This window comes from Cynoglossus semilaevis, chromosome 18 (assembly GCF_000523025.1).
Source record: "Cynoglossus semilaevis isolate Cse_v1.0 chromosome 18, Cse_v1.0, whole genome shotgun sequence".
NCBI lineage: Eukaryota > Metazoa > Chordata > Actinopteri > Pleuronectiformes > Cynoglossidae > Cynoglossus > Cynoglossus semilaevis.
In genome coordinates, this window is record NC_024324.1 from 8,378,699 (window position 1) to 8,398,743 (window position 20,045).

Here is a 20,045-nt window from a genome sequence, read left to right on the forward strand (position 1 = left end):
TCTTTCTATTTAACATCATTTTTTTGTTAAAATACTGCTTTGTTTTTTTTTCTATGATACAAAATGATCTATACGCACAATAGTATCTCGTACTGTTTTCACACATCATTGAGTGTTTGGATTTCATCTGTGACTGATGGAATAAATGGTGTTAAATCACGTGGAACTGCAGTGGTTTACAGAAGTATTTGGTCAGAGCTGTTTTTTTCTTCTTTTTTTACATGAATTAAATCTGTGAACAGACGTTCTGATGTCATTGAGAGCTGGTTCTCCTCAGGTGACAATGGTTTTCACAGTCATGGTTACAGAAACCACAGCTGTCAGTGCAGTCACAGACCACTGAAGACACCCCCCCCTTTGATGCTACCCGTACCAAACTTGGATTTGTTACTCCTAGTGACCTTTGTCAAATAATATCCAGTCCATGAATAATTTACATAAATGCATAAGTTAGCCTTTTCTCGCTGTTTGGTGCATTTTCAACATCCTGTCTTTCCTTTTTTTTAACCTGCGATACTATTTTTTTACCTCTTTGGGTTCATACGTGACAGATGTTTCAGTCGCGTCTTTGGTAAAGCTTAAAAAACAAAACCCATTTGTTAGAACTTGTTAACTGTACTGTTTACTCAGTGAAACACCTCAGAGCTACTTACATATCTGTAGAGCTGTGAGTGAACTCTGCTGCCCCCTGCTGAGTTTCTTGCTTTTTTCTCTCAGGCGTTTTTCTCTAACATCTAGGTATTTTTAGAGGAAGAAGTTTTGTCCGACGCCCACATTCTGACCCACGTCTCTGCCTCTTCCCCTCATTTACACTACGTAAAACACGCAAACGCGCCGTCTCTCTCTCTCTCTCTCTCTTTCTCTCACGCACGTCCTCGCGAACATTTTTTCATCCCAGGGTGCAGCGGGTGAGTTTCCCATGGTGCACTGTAATGGGAACCTCCAGGTGGTCTCCCATTTCCTTGGATCAGTGAACATCCCTCAGAGATGAGAGCCAGCGTCTCCTTTTCTTTCCCTCAGTGGGGGGACAGCCGTCGAGACCGGGCGGAGTTGATACTGCATTCATTTGCCGTATGAAAAGAACGGTTTATTCAAGTGGTGTGAAATATGAACGAAGTCAAGGAGAGCGCTTTGGTCTGTTTGAATTCTTTATTGTCCCATTTTTGGACTTGTTGCACGAACACCACACACCATAAAGGCAGTTGAAGACACGGGTCATAAATTAGTGCCATCACGTCTTCGTCAGAACCTTCGTCGTTGAATGGTAGTTCCCAAATTAGTGAGTACGTTACAAAAACTTATACTTTATGTTTTGGGCCTGGTGTATCACTGGAATACTTGAGTAAAGTTATACTGAGAGGAAAATTAAGGTTACACAAATGTAGAACTTCAGGCTTCATTGTTTTGAAATCACATGGCTAAAAGTTTGGATTCATTTGAGAATTTTTTGTGTATTTTAAATCATTTTTGGTTGAGAAACATACTTGCAGGTAGACAGGAGGCATTTTGTAAAAGAAAAGTACTAAAGTTTTATCCACACTGTGTGTATTTCGCTGGCCTACCTGCGGTCCAGATCTCCTGGAATTGAAAGATCTTGTGAAACTGACGACAAAGAATTTTACCTCCACGTGTCTTGGATTGATAAAGATTAAACCCAGATTAAACCCAGATTACCCAGATTTCACGTTTTTGTCTTACATTATTATTTGATGTATCCAGTCATGGGTCAGATCAGACGATTCAGTTTGGTGCCTGACTAATTCAGTAACTCTCTGTTGAGGCAGTTTCAATTTTTTAAATATATATTTTTGAATAACCATAAATCACTACCACTGTTTTGTTTTTTTCTGCTCTATGAATGTTTATTGTTGGTCAGCAGGTGAAGGAACACTGATGTCTGTAATGAGATACAAATAATCTGTTGACTAGGTGAACATACGAATGAACTTCTGCTACAGTTGGTCCTAGAAATACAACAAAAAATAAACCACGTGACACAGACAGCGTAAGGCTTAAACTGGAGACTTTCCTGTAACTGTTCCCTACAGTCGTCGTCAGAACCACATCAACAAAAAACGAAACAAACTCACATCCTAAACAGACAGACGTCTTTGCTACAGTTCGTACTGTAGAAGTTCAAAATACAGATTTTTTTAAATACTCTTCAAACAGACTTTTCTTTTTGAAGAACTGACCTGTTTCACTGACTGAAGATGAATCCGTTTGAGGAACCGTAGAACCAGGAACTGTTTGTGCTCCCACCACAGGGACCTGGAACTGTATGAAAAGGTCTGGTACCTGGTGTTGTCTTGTCCCCAGTGTTTCAACAGACACCAGAGAAAAGCTGGTGTTTGATCCGCTCCTCCATCTTCACCTTCTCCATCATCTCTCCGTCGATGCTCTGACACACATCTGTCCATCTCACTGTCTTCTCCTGCCTGGACAGAGGGATCATGTCCACATCAGTTTCCTCCTCCTGGTCCTCAACAGAACCCCTGCGTCCCGACAGGAACAGGAAGCCGTGTTGATGCGTCACGTCCGCGGCCCTGTTTTTCCCACCATCCTGAGACTGCGGCCTTTCCGCCCTGCTCTTCCTCATTTCCATTTCCTTTTCCTCATGTTTTGTGTTTCTTCCTAAAGTGTCCATCTCTGCCTCGTTCACAGCAGAGTGTCTGATCTGCCTCTCATCTTCAGCAGAGTTCTTCTTCGCCTTGCTGCGACCCCTGAGGTTCAGCATCTGAAATCAAACAGACTTTTTTTTAGACGATTTACTTTTTCTTGTCTGTTTTTTTTTCGGTTCTCTCTGTTTCTCCAAAAACCTGCCAAGTCACAACAAAGCCTCTCGCTGATGCCTCTCACCTGTACGGTTGGCAGCTGACTATTCTCCTAATTTTAGACTTTTCAGAAGGAGGTTTATATTTGCTGTACATCCCATATTTAGAATTGTTGAATTTAGAGTGACATTTAGTCGCGCATCTTCAAGCACAACAGAGAGAAGTGACAGATAAGCTGCAAAGATGTACAAAAAAAGATGCACAAACCTTGAAGTCCTTTCTTTTGCGCTGTAAAACCGGTCTCTGGAGGAAGAGGATTTGCTTGGTTGACAAACTCCCGTCACTGCAGAAAAGGAAAGTGCAGCACTATAATACTGCTAGGTGTTTTGCAGTGAATCGCTGAGCTCGTATATTTGCCACATGTATTAAAATCCACTTTTTGTTAGCGGCGGTTTGTATGAAGTGACAGACTCCCCGACGTGAACATTTCTGCAGCTGTTTCTGCACCCGACGACGGCGGCTTTCAGAAGCGGTTTCATGTCGAGGGGAGGGGATGATTGTGATTTTGTCAGATCTCCAACCATCTGTCACGGGTGTCTCTACTACACTGTCAAAACTAATCCCGAAAGAGAATGAGACGGGCCGCGTTCCAAACAGGAGAATAAAGAGACTGTGAAATGTACAAAGACAAAATGAGCCTTTGGTGGTTGGAGGTGAGGCTGTGATCAATTTGCGGCGAAGAAGCACACGACAGTTTTATCAAAGATTTCAGGCTGGGTTTTTGTAGCTGTGAGGACGTGTGTACAGTCCTGTACCTGTTGGTCTTCACTATCGGTGTAGGCAACACACACATCAGCCTCCATCCAAATGGAGCCAGAGACTGGAGGAGTGGGATGTAATCTGTCTTCACCACAACACCCTGTAAACACAGACAGAGATGTTCAAACATCGGAGTAGACGTTCACTGAAAAACAAGATTTAATCTCTGACATGAGCACAAACAGTCACTAAATCCACTGACAGAGGCTTTTTCTTTTCAAATGTAAACGAGATCTTGAGGGGAAAAGTCAATGCTTTGTGTATAAACCATCATCTTCTGTGTGAAGCGTTAACCTACAGCACCAGTGGCATCCTCAAGACTAGAACGCTTTTTTTTTTACTTTGTTTTATGTAATTCAGAGGGCAGGATTATCATGCAGTATTAGTTAATTAAAAATAATGCACTTTTTTTATCTGGCAGTATTAATTAAAAATAATGCACTTTTTTTATAATGTTATATTTTGAAGGGAATTGCAGAACTTCTGTTTTTTCCAGACGTTTTAAACAAAGCCTATAACATTTATTTTTAAATTAAAAAAATCAGCCATGTTTTCTTCCCTCATCCGCGCTCTTACATAATGTTTCACAGAAAACAATTGAAGCCTTCACTCCTCAGACTTCACATCTCCTGAGAGTTAAAAACTCCCGAGACTCACATCAACGACGGTCCACTGCTCCACCACGATGGCATCGTAGCGGACGTTCGAGGTCTCCTCCGCAGAGCTCTTAAAGACGAACACGCTGTCCACAGATGAAACCCCACTCTCTGCAGGAGAGAAGCAGGACGTCTGTGATTCAGTCTCACGTCAAATCTCTCACTCTTGATCCCTCTTTCCTAAAACTTAAGCATGTTCATTCCACGGGGGACTGATCAGTGACTTTAAAATAAGTAAGCTGTGGACTTTCACAGCAGCAGCGACTCCCTGCATATCATCTTACAGGCAGCAGCCGGAGCAGCTTTGAGCTCTTGTCAAACACTGCTCCCACTAAACTTTAACAAATCCCTCTTGAAGTTGAACTTTTTTTTTTAAAGAAGAGCTTCCATTTGGAATCTAAGCACGAGTCTTGGCTGACAGAGTCATGGTTTTGGCCATTTGACAGGACAAAAGTATATTGAGAGGACCAGTTGTTCTTAAACCTTATCCATCCATCCATCCATCCACCCATCCATCATAGAGAGTCTCACCCGTGTTATCTTCGAGGTGGAAAAAGCCATCAATGAGCTGCGCGCCGCTGCTGAAATGTTGCGTCATGTGATCGAGCCAGTTTGCGTCCACTCCTGTGATAAGCCCGGCCTCCTTCTGTAGCCGAAGTGGAACCCTTAGCGAGTAGAACCTCAGAGCGGTGTTAAGTTCTCCTGTGTGGTTGTACAGTGCAAAGAGCTGGATTCCTGCAACCAGAAGAACAGACAGTGATCAGCCGCAGACCAGAGCTACTCCCTGACCACCGCTCAGACTGGACGGTCCTCTGGGTACTCACTGGCCTGGGCAGGTGGTAAAGTTGTGTTCTTGTCCTTCTCCGTACTCCTGAGGCAGATGTGGTTGTTGTTGTGTGTCCTGTCTCTGCTTTGTCCATTTGGACAGACAGAGCTGTAGCGCTTTCTATGGTTGAGTTGCAGTTCAGGGGAACTGAGCCAACTGTCACCTGGTCGTTCTCTCTGATTCAGGAGGTTCAGGTGTCTCTCTGTGGAGTCTCTGTGCAGCGGCTCCTCCTGCTGCTGAGTCGGACATCTGTGGACTCCGTCTGGACTTTCAGGCTGCTGTGCAGATCTGTATGAGCCCAGCTCTGAGCTCTGGGTGGCCTTCAGAGGGATGAAGTCCACTTCTCCTGCAGCCATATGCTGTGAGCTACACTCTAGGTTCCCGAGGTCTTGAGGTACAGTACAGTGCAGGTCAGGCTCCACGCTGTTATAATGTAACTCTGTCAGCTCTGATTGGCTGTTGCTGGTGCTGAAGGGGCTTCGATGGATGGGTGAAGGGCTGGAATGCAAGGACGACAGCTCCTCGGGGTCCAACTGCCCTAAAAAGTAGGGTCCACCACCGGGCTGCTGAAGAAAGCCCACGAACATCATCCCTTGTTCTGCTACATCTTGGATCTGTGGAAGGAACACACACGACGGTCACCTCTTTCACATTCCTCGAGAATCCCACACGAGCGACAAGTGAAGGTAAAGGATGACAATCAAAGCAGCACAAAGTAATTTGAGCTCAGTCTCAGTCTCTCCAGCACTGATGAGACAAACAGAATCTCATTTACGCACAAACAAAGGCTGACGAGTGATGAGCGCCTGTTTTCACACGGCAACAATCTCCCTAATCATCTGCAGCCATCAAATATTCAAATGACAAAAAGACCTCATTATTGCAACCCGAAACCGTGCGCGTGTGTACGCGTGCTCGTGTGTCTCGCTCCCTGCCACCGAGGCTGTGGTGGTAAATTGTCAGTTGATGTCGGGGCTGTCAGTCTTCAGACAGGAGAGGAATGAGTTACTGCAGCACCACTGGGTCTTAATAAGACACATCTTTACCTCTCATAGTCCTAACTAGCTTCGACAACCTGTGTGCACAACAAACACATGTTACTGAATTCATTTTGCAGTTAGAATATCACTGTGTGGGGACGGTGTTCTTTGGGCTGAATTTCTCTCTTGATTGGTCTGACCTCAGCTAACGTAAGTCTGAATTGAATTTGAACATCATGACCTAAACTTTGACTAAATCTTTAAAACTTCAGCTCATTATGCCTCCAAAAGGTCTGCTGGTCCTGAAAAGTCAAAATCCTGATCCCAAAATACACCAACACAGGGAACTAAAACGAGGAGACACACACACACTGCCTACGACCGACTGTGGTTTCTTATCTAGCAACCCTGTCAGCTCGTGGTCTGATTGGTTATTCATGTCACGTTGCCACATTATATCCAGTAATGTGCGTTTCCATCCAATCAGGTTTCCCTTTGTGTTCTCTGGGTGTTCAGATGCAAATCTCCTCAATAGAGCACATTTTAATTTCCCATTGCAGCGCTGTTGGCTAATTCATGAGCACCTTACAGCAGATAAATGCCAGCGATGACGTCGTTCACCGAGGGGTCTTCTAGGGTTAAGGCTCTCACTATTGTCTCCCCAAAATACTGTAACCTTCCCTTCATTGTAAAGATCTTCTTTCTTCTTTGTTCGTCACTCATGAATACTGATGAGGCCCGTGCAACAAGTTGCCATTATTATTTTCACACTCTCAGATCACACCTGCTTCTTGACTTCACTTTCTGTTCAGAGTCCTTCACGATGACTTCCCATCGGGAAAATGTGAGACATTTTAAAATGACATTTGCATACCAGGGCCATAGGTTAACCATGTGACGCAGACATGCAGTTATAGGCTAAAGGTTAAAGGTCATACATTTAAGTTGTTTAAACAAGACTCATCCTATCTGGGTTTGATTAACTATCCTTACATATTTATTTTTTTAGTGCTGAAGGAACAGTGTGTTTTTTCACTTCTGGTTTGTTCTGTCATCTGGGATGGATACAAACTTCTCACTACATTAGAGGTCAGGAACCTATGGCTCGCGAGCCAGATGTGGCTCTTTTGATGACTACATCTGGCAGTCAGATAAATTGTAGCTGGCTTTCTTTTAACACAACAACACATTGGCTTTTTTGGAGCCATCAAAGCCATCAGCACCAGAAGTGGCATTATTTGTATTTTATGCATTAGTTAGTATAACAACGTTATTAATTTTATTTATTAATAACTTTTTCTACTACTTCAGAGACGTATTATACTCGTATTTACTTGTATTCAGAGCAAAAGAAAATATTGTATGGCTCTCACAGAAATCCATTTTAAAACGTGTGGCTCTCTGCTAAAAAAGGTTCCCGACCCATGCACTAGATGAATATCAATGTTTCTGTTGCTACCTCGCAGCTCCAGCCACAGTGAGTTCTGAACATTTTGAAAGTGTTGGGGTAAAGATAATGAGAGGAGGCTTGTGGAAAAATACACCTTGTCCAAATATGGAGAAGTGCATTCCTGGGACGCAGCTGTAAAATATTCCCGTCTTCCTCTGAAGACATTTTGCATGCGTCACTTGTCAGTGTGCATGTTCACCACAGGGCCTTTCCATGAAATAAGCGATGTGAAGCGTCTGCACCCTGGAGAGACGCATCATTACTGAAACACTATTTGTACAGCCCTGAAAATTACAGCCTTGAGAATAATGAATTTCGGGCTAATAGATTTCATTTGAATAATACTTGCCGTGTTGTTTACCAACAAGACACTGATCGGGGGTTTTTTTTCTCACGTTGTGTTTGAGGAGATACAAATTCATGAAAAGTGAGCGATGCAGACTGTCACTGGGTTTTTTCCAGCACGCCTCTGCACCCGCTTTGAACTCACCTTCTTGGTGTAGCTCTGGATGACTTCTGGGTCAGCGGCCTGGTGACCCGCCACGCAAACGTCTGTCTCCAAGCGCTGTCTGGCCCACCTCATCTGGCTCTTCTCTGAGCTGCAGGGCCAAATCAAACACATTGCTCCGTTTATTACATCTGTCATATTTCAGTAAATTCACTTCCATTTTCTTCTTATGGACTGTTGATGTTCTCATGCTGTGATGTCATTACCCCGCACTGTTTGTTTTCTCTTCATTAACCTGGAAGCAGGTACAGTCAACAGTAACATTCTGGCCTCAATGAGCCTTGACTCTATATATTCTGGTTGACACGCTCGTGCTCATGTGCTCTCATTGACCCAGAATGATCACAGCAGAAAGATAATGTCATTTCAGGGACAGTGCGGGTTTTCCATCTGAAGACGAGCCCACGTTTGCCACGATAGATTCATTAGACGGAGAGAAAGAAGTGAATTTCCTTCTGCTCCAACGCAGTATTCATATGGACCTCTTCAGATTTGGATTGAGGTCAGTGAGAGGGCCGAAGCAATATCTTGTGCTCTGAAGGATGAGTGACGTTTGCAGCTCAATTTCAAACAGCAGATCTGTCAGATTTTTTTGCTTTTACTTTTAGGGGTTTTTTGATGAAAGGGGACGGCGGTGATGGGCAGATAATAGACATAGCAAAGGGGACGAATAGGCACAAGGAGGACAAAAGCAAAGGGAGGGGAGTGAGTGGTGGGGGGGGGGGCGGCCATCAGTGGAGAAGGCAGATGAAAGGATGGAGAGATGGGGTTTTTTTTTTTTCTCTTTTTCACTGAGCCGTTCCCCTCTGGCGAGCGTTGATGATGCAATCAGCCATCTCCACAGTGACAGGTGCCAGGAAGCAGCAGGAACACTTAGAGGGAGGGGCATCAAAGAAGCAGCCCCACACCTGCCTGTGCACTTATGTGCCTGTGTGTGTGTGGGTAAAGTCTGTAAGTGTTTGACTACAAAGATGTAATTCTTGAATTCATAATGAAAAATAAAAACACACAGAACTCTGCAGGGAGCCAGAAATTGTTGGCTCAGCAATGTATTTCCTGGTTAATTGCAAAGTAATTCACAACAACCGGCATGTTACATATGCAACAAAAGTTCTCCGAGTACAACGACACAAAGGCTGCTCCGCGGGGGTCCTCGTCACTGTGGGAGACTTTTTATTCGACCAAAGTACGGTGTAGTCCTTATTGTCTGAATCCAGACGTGCAGGAGAGACTATGGATCTTTTGATGAATTATACATCACGTCTGTTTGGCTGTTGTGTCAGGATATGGAAATTATACACAGAGAAGTTTGCTTAGGAGAAAGAGAGCAAAATTAGGCAGCGTGAAAAAACATTTCTGGAAAAGTGAACGCTTTTTCATAGATCTGTTGTCTGACCAAACACTTGTATTGTTAAAGTTTGTCAGAGAAAAATGTTTCAGGAACATTTTGGATCATTCCAAGGGCAGCATCATCAATCAAAAGTATCAAGAGTTCGGATGCAGCCATGAATAGTAACAGCTCTCTCAGATGCTGTGGGAGGGCCAGAGGCAGTGACTGATTCCATCACGTTATCTGTGTCACCTGTTTTTACTTCACTTTGTTCAAAGTCAAGGTATCCTGTGTTTAAGTCCCTCAGTGTTCTTTAAACAGGTTAGCCAGTTGGCACTGCTCTCAGCTGCCTGCCCTGGCAAACGACGCAGGGCAGGAACTGTGCTGCTGATGCCACGCTGGCCATGCTGACTCAGGCTGTCCAGGGCTTATGAAGTGTCTGTACAGGAAGTCATTTAGATGGGGAAAATAATGTAGGCTCCCTCGTCTATCTCTCTATCTATCTATCCTTTATTTGTGCCCTCATGTATTTTTTCACGTACTTACCAATATCTGTTCCGTACAGCCACTAAGAATTACTTCTCTCTAACAGCCAAGTTGGGTCATATCCGTGTGCTGCTTAGGCGTGTGTACCTGTGTTTGTTTGTTTGTTTGTGTGTGTGCCCCCCTGATATAATAGTAGGGGAAACCCTGTACAACTACCTGTTGTTATTTGCCTTTTCTTTCCACCAGTATATAGAAAAAAAGGTTGTTGTTAAATTTAGGAATTTATCTCAGTTAATTGACAGCTAACATATACACAGTATATATATTAATTCTATTGATGGTAAAACCAAGGTGACTAGATCTGGTCTATGTCTCGGTTTTGTTTTTTACTAGGTTTTGGTGTATCAATACAGCCAAGACTGAAGGAATTGGGTCACTGAGCTAAAATTAAACCTATGTTGCAGTTTTTTTTCATGGGCAATTAATTTTACACCAAGAGAAGGAGGATTTTTGTTACTAATCATGTTGAATTGGCTTCCAAATAATCAAGGCAGTGAAGCGGCAGCTAACAGCTACACTGGCACAAACTGGCCCAAAATGAATCATCTCTTTTTTTCTCCTAATTACAACACACCGCAGAGAAAATCAAGGCAGAACTTTTCCACATTAGCTGTTGATTAATTTCCGTACCTTGGCGTCTCACGGACCAGCACGGCTCGGTGAAGCTGTCGTTGGATGTGTGCATGTCGAGGCCCGCAGGAGTGAACGAACGGGTGGACTGCCACCAAGACAAATCCCTGGGCGTAGAGTTCCCTCACCTGCACAGGTAACTCTCTGACCGAGGACAGGCATAGCACCGATGACACCGGCACCTCTGCAAGGAGGAGTGGGAAATGGAGATATGTTTGTCCAGAAAAGGAACTGCCCGAGGGCTCAAAGCACAACAGTGTGTAAAAACGTTAAGGCTGGAACAGAGAGAAGGAAGGGAAATAAAACACGGACAGAGTGAACGTTCCAAACTGATCGTTCCCTCCTGAACAACATGTGCCATCTTCACGCTCAAACTGGAACTAATTACAGCAGGACTATTATCCTACTGTTCCAGCTGACACCAGGCTCAGTCCGTCTCTGGGAAACACTCGCCTGCGTCGATGCTTTTTAACCAAAACACGCACAATAATGACAGGGGAAGACAATAACTCTCACACTTCCTCTCATTAGACGTGTGGCTTCAGCACCAAACAAGCTACTGTTTAGCTTACTACCAAAAACAACGGCAGCAAACATACACACACACACACATTTAATACAGTGGAAATGTGTTAACGGAGCTTATCTTATGGATGCAAACAGTCACACCAATCCAGCAGTGAGAGAGCGATGTTTGTGAGGAGTGTTCTCTCGGGGTCGGTGCTTTGTAAACCCTGTCTCTGTTCACCGGTTTTTAGGGCAACATGTGTATGTAAGGGCTGTATGGATGAGTGGAGCCAAGGAGAGAGGGAGAGAGAGAGAGAGAGAGAGAGAGAGAGGGAGGGAGGGAATTGATATGGCAGTATAGGAAGTGGGGGAGAGGAATAAGAAAGAAAAGAAGGTGAAAAAGAAAGAGAGAGGTTGAGAGAGAGAGAGAGAGAGATGAGGCTGTCTGTGGCTGAATGCTTGTCATCCTTTTCTGTTCAGTCTCATTTGCATGGGTCTGCAGAAGAGAAAATAACCTGAATAAATTAACTTGGCACACACACACACACGCACACACAGACACACAAACACACACTATTGCAGAGAAAAAAAAGACACATGCAACCCATCTCATTTTCAATTTGTTCTCCATCATCTAGCACCTTCACTCGTACACAGGCTGCCTGACATACATACACACATAAAACACACGCTCCTGACTACGATCATAGAAAAACCATAAAGACAAAAGACAACAAAGACAGTCCAACCTCCGTCATCCTCTTGGCACTGGCCGTCTGAAACCCAGAGACCCCTTAAATGGTTGTCTGGGGGGAATTATCTGAAGCAGCAGTGATGATAATAATACCAGCTGGAGACTTGGGTGTGTTAGAGCGTAGTTACGGGGAGGGGGTTAAGAACGATTCCTGTCACCGTAAACAGTCATTAACCGTCATTATCTCTGCACGGCTGGCACTCACCCACCGTTGAAATGCAGACACGGCGTGGCGGCTAATTCAGGCAGGGTAACACAGAAGTTATGAGGGTGCAACGCAGCACTGCAGGCTGGGAAGAAACTTCATTTGTACCGTCTGAAAGTGTTGGATTTAAAAAACGGGAGGCTGCAGTTCCGTTCCAGAATGAGAACATGGGAACAGCTCAGGGCAGAAAAGCAGGGTGGAGGTTGTGGTCGGGGGGTGGGGTGGGGGGTTCGGCAATATTCAGCGCTGTGCATTACTGGTCTTTATACAGGAAATGGGATAAAAGGTGAAGGGTTCAACTCCATGTCATAGCAACCTACATTAAATTCTTGAAAATGGCTTCTACGCTAGATCACGCTAGATGGACATGCTAAGCTAGTTTGCAGCCTCTTGACTGGATACCTGTTTGCAGGTTCTGGATTCTATGAAGATATTGTTTGTTTTTTTTCCTCCTGGAAAGCTGGTAAACTTTGTCATATTTAAGTCTCATGTTTGTGCATTTTTCCGGCTTGAACCTCATGACTTATATTAGATGTGCATTTCTGAGAAGGTGTCAGATCATGGTTTGATATTTTGCCCTGTTGTTGTAAGTTGTGAAATTATTTACACTAAATTGTCCATGTGATCATCTCTGGAGAGAGGTTTTGCCAAGTTTGAATTTCAAGTAATTTACCAAGGACTCGTCAGTTATCCTAACATGCTACACAAACAAGCTGCAGTGACCCCAGAGAGACTGTCGACTAGACGGTAGTACAGTGTAATAACAGTTAAAACTGTCCGTGATTGTGGAGATTTCTCTGTAAATTCTTCTGGGAAAGGACTGGGAAACTAGTCCAAAGGATGTTCATTGAAAACTCCAAGTGTATCAAAATATAGACTAAGCAGGGGTAAGGGAGTGCATCTGTGCGACATGCTGAGTTTATGTCAGAGATACAAACAAGAACGCGGCCGACCAAGTTGTTTAACATGCAGCCGAAGTGTTGGAGCAGCAGTGTCTGCAGCTGTTCATTCCTGCCCTGCTACATTCACGTTGAACCCACAGCTTTTACCAGGCGACAGCCGCCGTGCGCTTCTCTGTGACCCTGGATTTCACAGTTGTGTATGAGCGCCATCACCTCCCATACACACTGGTGCCAGCGTTTTAATTCCATGTGCAATTTACTTGAAACACCGCGTGTCTCCGCAAAGCATATTGTGCGCATTATGTGTGCCACACATTATCAGGGTAAGTGTGTACGGAACGTATTGCTGCCTGTGATGTCTTTGTGTGTGCATATGGGAGAGGGAGGGAGAGAGAGAGAGAGGGAGGGAGAGAGTTTGCACTAAGCCTTCTAGGTGATGCATGGGGATTACCACTCACACAGGCCCTCCAGGCTTATCCCTGTGCCTGATGGAGGTTCACGTTTATTTAAATAACCTTCTAATGACTTGCAGAGGTTTAATGTGAGGATATGTTCCAAAACAGTGACTGTAAAATAATCAACTTCCTGGAGCCAGGAGCTCCCCACTGTTTGGGGAATGCAGGAGTTGGTCAGCGTCTGAGGTTTCTGAACCGGTCTGATCTAAGGCAGAGTCGCAGCGTTGAACAATGTGTGAGAGTAGGAAAGCTGCATGAGAACACAATGACGTGTTGTACTGTAGGCCTGCACACAAACAACATGTAACTGTGATGGTGTGATTCTTGTCTGGCTCACTTTTCCACACAGTCCTGTAGCATACTGACATTATTTAAAATAAAATAATAACATATATATATAAATAGGACTTCAATTTATTAAGAATATGCTCAGCTTTATTTCTTCTTCTAAATGAATACCTCTTTAAAAACACAAATATTAAGTAAAAGACTAAATAAAGGCAGAAGATTTTATTTGAACTAGCACAGACCTTCGTTCTTGGACGCGTCCACTTTTAAATATCAGTATTTAAAATTGGAGATCACTTTTGGCGACCACTGGTAAATATGTGAGCCAGATGGAACGCAGGTTACTTCTCAGTTTGTTTATACATTCAATAAATATTTCCTTTTCAAACAGGGGGAGTTTGTCGACTAGTAGTTTTACATAGATTTCTAAACGACCCGTTTAGCTGAATGTTGGAGAAGCAGGGTTTTAGTCGTAACAAGAATTATAAGAATTCTCATTCTGATGTTTTGGGACTTTGCAACTCTAGTCTGTAAGCACACGGCTCTACCCATTTCTCATAAACAGGCTATAGTTTTGTCTGAGCTGCAGATCCAGATAGAAAACTTAAATCACTGAAAGTCTGTCATACACACAAAGTAACACACACTACCCAAACACACACACCGGCATTAGACACATGTTGTACATTTTAATGAGATGAGTGGCTCTCCATCTCTGTAGGGCGGCAGAAAGTCATCAGCGGAGATCAGCTCTTCACTGTCGGTGCCGTAGACCGGCGTTAGTCACACGGCGTCACACCTCACCTCACACATCCACACATTCCTGACTCGTGCTCACACCTCTCACTCTGTTCTCTCCCCCTTGTTCTCCTCACTCCGTGTCCCCCTTCATATCCTTCATAAGCGGCAGCTCATTGTATCAGTGGCTTTCACGAGTCGTTCACTTCTTCGACTTTTCTGCGAGAGCCTTTCTGGCTTCATACTTTCCCCATTTTCACGTTGCCTTTTTCAAACCGTGTCTCATTTCTCTCTGCTTCCTGTTTTTTTTTTTCTCTGCTCATTATCTGTGCACAGCTGTGACACAAAGGAGGATGGATTAAAATGTCACATGTGGCAGTTACATTTCATACTCCACATTCATACTGACATGTCAAGGTAACCAATCAATGCAGGATAATGGAGATGACCGGACACTTAGTGAGAGTGGGGGATGTTTACTGGAGCAGAGGTTGAGGAGAGTGGAACGAGACTTTGGTTGAACGCCGTATGATTAGACCACCGAAAATTCTCATAAATAGTTTGTGTGTGAATCAGAGGGTAAACGCTCGAAAAACAAAACAAATCTTCTTCACTCTCACTAAAATTCACCGCAGGGTCCGTGTGACCGACCGTAACTGAACTGGGATGAATCACAAGGGCATTTTTTTTTTTTGCTAAACCACTGCTCGAGCTCATAAAACAAATAAAGACACTTTCTCATCCGCTACAGTTATTGTATAAGAGAGGTCAAAGGTCAGTTTGGCGACTAAATTCATCCGATCAGTAAGCTCCTCTTCCTGTATAAGTACATTTAAACATCCTGGAGGCAGACCGGCAGTTATATTTGTTTTCCATCATGACGTTGGAGTCTTAATGTCACGCATGCATGGAAATAATATTATTAACGGAAGTCAAATTGAATTAAAGCATGGATTCGACCATGGATTTCCTCAATGTCAAGGACTGACATGCAGATTCCTCTCTCTGCCTCCTACACAAACACACACACACACAAACACAAACAAATCCCTTCGCTGGGAATGAGGTCTCTCCATCTCCACAAACAATCAGATAATCCTTTAGGAATCCTTCACTTCTCTTGGTCTTTATCACAAATGGAAAGAGGAAAAGACAGAGAGAGAGAGAGAGAGAGAGAGAGAGAGAGAGAGAGAGGCAGTCAAACACCCACTCACAGCCACAAAAACAACACACACCATCAGTGCTGGGCTGTTGTGTCAACTCTAAATCGGACTACACTGATCAGTTTGTGTCAGGGCTTCACCATATAAATGACCCACCTGTGTTTGGAAAGATAACACTAACTCTCCTGCCAACCTGGTGTTGCGTGTCAGTCTGAATGAGTCACCACGAGCGGTTGTACGACCTCGAGGTGTGTACAGTCTGTGTGATGTCTTCATAAGTCAGTTTATCTGCTGCTCCACCACCATCCAGAGAGGAGCGTCAGTTCTGCTGTCTTTTGTGTGCTTTGGTCACTAGCTCAACCAACGTTTTGAATTTGCCAAATTTCTCCCAGCCAGGACTACAGCCTCACTCATTTGCCAAACACGACAAGGTTGGCAGCGAGAGGAATCTGATTGGCAGCGAGACGGCTGCCACTTGGCTGTGCTCATGGACCTGCTGTCTGTTACACTGTTGCATTGGAAATGATTTCAAAAAGGACTCAGTCGGTGCCTTGCACCTGCACCAGCAGGATGGATGACAAAGTGGCAGCATGTAGAAAAAAAACAACGACAGCATTAAACCATAAGGGAAAGGAGTTTAGAGCAGAAACATCGGCTTCAACAATGTCTGGTTAGAAATCTGTATTTTTAGATACCATTTGCCTCTGGAGGCTTCTCATCAAACATTCTCAAGAGGCTGCAATCACATAGTACACACACACAATATTTTGTATTCAGGAAAATCTCCTGAATTGGGAACACACTTTTATTATACTGGGATTTTTTAAAGGGGCAGTTAGTGGGAGGTTTTGGAGCTAAAGCTCTGAGTCTCAGACCTCTTCTTGAACTCCCTGCAACAGGAGCCACAAGTAGACACAACTTCAGCGTGTAAAGCCAGTCCTCCCCTAGGCTCCAGAGTGTGAGGAAAATTCAGTTGTGCAGAGTTGCTGAGCTAAACATTTAATTTAACTGGATAAAGCTGGAAGAGCATGTGCGGCTATTTTATGAGTGGAACACACAAACTGCAGCAGGAGGGAGAGGAGGAGGAGGCCGGCAAAGCAGAGTAAAGTTCAATAGAAAGAAATGAGAATATTGAAAACAGATTTTTTTTTTTTTTTCTTTTTTGGCCTGCAACTGGATTCCAAAATTGTTCGGGTCAAAGAAAACATATTGTGACTTAAATAACTATCAGTGATCCCAACCATTTGTGACTATATTTACATTACAGTGTAATTTTTATTTCATATTTGAGTGTCCGGCCCCTGAGGGCTCTATCCAGACAAACAAATATAGTTGGTGACCCTTGCAATGAAGAATTAGTTGGTAGAAAATGGAATTAAATTACAAACAAATTAAATTATTATAAGACATAATAATAATAATAATAAATAATAACCTACAACTAATCTGTGTCTGAGAGCTGCCGGTTTATTTCATGTTAAAAATCTATAATGGGGAAAATGATGCATTATTGATGTCAATCAATTCACATAATGTTTAAGTCCCCGTGGGCTGCACCGGCTCAGACTAACCACATGGGCGAGAGACAGTTTAAATGGACACCAGGCAACTGTCAAACTGGGAGAGCACTTGTGATATATTGTATTATTCATACCTTCTTTCCCCAACAGGAAATCCAGAAAGTGGTAGGTGTACGACACTCCCACTTTAGTCTCCACCTGAGGCCTCCGGAGAGTGGAGTAGATGTTTCCTGGGCTTCTCCTCTCTTCTGTCTTCCGTAGCTTTGGCAGCCTACACCCCATGTCTGTGCGGAAATTAGATCATATCAGGGTAAAAAATAAAATAAATTGAGACAGGCGCCAACAAAAGCTTGCTCAGAAAGTGTTTCTAAATATACACAAGACTTTAGCACTTACTGTAATGTATGCAAGAAAGTCACACACAGGCTTTTATCATGCTTTCGCTCGTGTGTGAGCTTGTACAGAAGAATGAGCTCATCTAACTTTAACACACTCACTCTTTCACTGTCTCTCTCGTACACACACACACACACACACACACACACACAAGCAGCAACAATACTGAAATATGAGCATCAGCCATTACCTGCTTGGCAGGCAGCGATACGAGCGTCTCCTAATCAAATAGGGTTGATTGGTAGTGACATGTTTGATCAGAACGAATTAAAGCCGAAATGAGACTGATTTCCTGCTCCGTCAAGCAAAACGCTGTGAGGAAATATACACGAGGACAGCAGAGGAGGGAGGAGGAAGCCAGAGTTTCAAATGTAACCATGTTGTATTCTTGGAACACAAAGAAAAAAAACGGTGTTATTCTAAGACTTCCCTAAGGTTTAAGGCTCAGAGCGTACGCTCACCAAATGTTGATTGGCCAATCCGTGGATGGGGGCTTAAAATTTCTCCTGAAATTTCCTCGGCTCCTGACTTTCAGCAGGCAATTTAGAGCCGGCCATGTCAGTTACATATAGAGGAAGGGGGAAAAAACAGGACAGGATAGAAGCACAAATCAGAATTACAAATTGGCAGAAGGATAAAATGACAGGACGAGACAGAAAAAGGGTGAGGGACGAGGAAATTGGGGCGCGGTCAGATTTCATTAAGCTAATCTAATATGACAGCGATGAAACCAGTTACGATTAATATCCTCCCTGTCTGGCACTGCTCGGACGACTCGCGTCGTTGTGTGTGTGCGTGTCTGTGTGTTTTCCCTGGGGCAGTTTTATGTCTGTGTCCCCGTCTCTGTTTTGGGAGTACAGACAACGCCACTGCTCCCAACGGGCCGAGCGCATGGACGTTAACTGGGCTAACGATCCAAACAGACTACATTAGGTGTGTGTGTTTGTGCGTATTTGTGTGGTCTAGTTACATCGCAGTGGGGACTTGGATCAGGAGTATACACACACCCTCTGGGGACTTTTTTGTAATCCAGACAAAACTGAGTGGGTTACCCTGTGGGTTGTGGCCACTTTGTTGCACATGGTTCGAGGGTCTAGGTTAAAAAATGGTTACATTTGAATTTAGGTGAATGTCAGTCTTGCTTATGGTGGCTGATGAAATGATCAAGAGGATGTAAGCAGGAGGTTAGACACAGCAGATTAAAAGTGGCGTACAATCAGACAGCACTGGGAATTCAATGGAAGATTAGTTTTAGAGTTTAAATTAGATTTTTTTACCAACATCTAAAAAAGACAATGACCTTTTTAGGAGGACATTATTTTGATACAGTACGATAAAGAAAAGCTGTATCAAGGTTGGGCCAGTGTGTCGTCCTGGCAGTTACCTTCTTCAATCTCGACTGTAAAAAATGATTTATTCATTACCTACTGTATTAAATCAAAAGACCAAAAGCTGCTCTTGACCTCTGACCTCAAGATGTCATCTTGTGTTATTTCATCTATCAGGTAAACAAGCAAACAGTTGGGCCTTTTCGCCTTTATCTTAACCGTAGCTTGTTTAGCTAGTCCTCGATTATACAGAGACAAAAACAACAGCTGAACGTGTTAGTCAGACAACACGGTGCTGAACAGAGTTGGACTCAAACCACCTCCTAATGCATTATTTACCAATCACTGGACCTAATGCACATTCCTTACTCTGACCCAGACGTAACTTCTCTCGTACTCGGGCCTTAAACAGTTTAATTTAAAAGCTGTATAACAAACACATTTACTGTACAAATACCTTAGCTCGCACGTGAGCCAAAGCACTTAGACCTCATGTGTGACTGTCTTGCATAATTAGTGTAAGTGCTACAGTAGTGTCTTGTGTATATTAAGAAACCGTATTTTAAATGTACACAAGACAAATAAGCCGTTATGACTAGATACATTTAAACATAATCTGGTTACATGACGGGGGAAATGAAGTAAATGGGAGAATAAGTGGAACAGAGTCTCTCTCTCTCTCTCTCTCTCTCTCTCTCTCTCTCTCTCTCTCTCTCTCTCTCTCTCTCTCTGCCTCTCCTCCTCCCACCATACTTTCCCTCTTGGCCTATCAACCGCCCTCCTAGAAGTCATGAACTAAACAACATTCCTTCTTCAGCTTCTCTTCCTCCTTGTCTGACCCGCTAGCCCTAATCAGCCATTTTTTCCTAGGCTCCTGTCCACCATCCTCAGTGGAAGGACAACTCCCGTTTTTCAGATGCCACAATAGCTCCTGATTGGTCTCCTGGGAAACATTTCCTTCTTTTTTTTTTCTTTTTTTTTTTACCTTTTTTCCTTTTGTGTCCATCTGATTAAAGGAACTCCAATTTCCATCCGTCATTATCTTTCACTTCCCCCTTGCAGTCACTTCAGCAACTTAAGTTCGATCCCTTCCCCGAACCTCTCTATCTCCACTCCATTGTGCCCTCTTCGATCCCTCCTGTCAGACTCATTACATCATAATGTTACCTTATGTTCTCTTGCACAATTTGCTAACGCTCCCTGCCCACAGTACGTTTTATTTTTTGCAGACCTTCCAACTTGGCCCATCCTACCTTCCCCTTCTCCCTCC

General features: G+C 43.6%; 1 protein-coding gene across 1 annotated transcript in view; it reads right to left on the reverse strand.

Moving 5' to 3' along the window:
- Positions 1-20,045, reverse strand: part of rftn1a (raftlin, lipid raft linker 1a) — a 23,983-nt gene continuing 3,938 nt past the window's right edge. The window contains exons 2-10 of the mRNA XM_008331471.3: positions 17,186-17,335; positions 10,520-10,703; positions 7,996-8,104; positions 5,074-5,689; positions 4,781-4,984; positions 4,251-4,360; positions 3,590-3,693; positions 3,042-3,117; positions 1-2,737 (exon numbers count right to left, since the gene is read on the reverse strand). Of these exons, the coding sequence (XP_008329693.1) occupies positions 2,324-2,737; positions 3,042-3,117; positions 3,590-3,693; positions 4,251-4,360; positions 4,781-4,984; positions 5,074-5,689; positions 7,996-8,104; positions 10,520-10,703; positions 17,186-17,333 (1,965 nt within the window). The 5' untranslated portion in view covers positions 17,334-17,335 and the 3' untranslated portion in view covers positions 1-2,323. The remainder of the gene's footprint in view (positions 2,738-3,041; positions 3,118-3,589; positions 3,694-4,250; positions 4,361-4,780; positions 4,985-5,073; positions 5,690-7,995; positions 8,105-10,519; positions 10,704-17,185; positions 17,336-20,045) is intronic.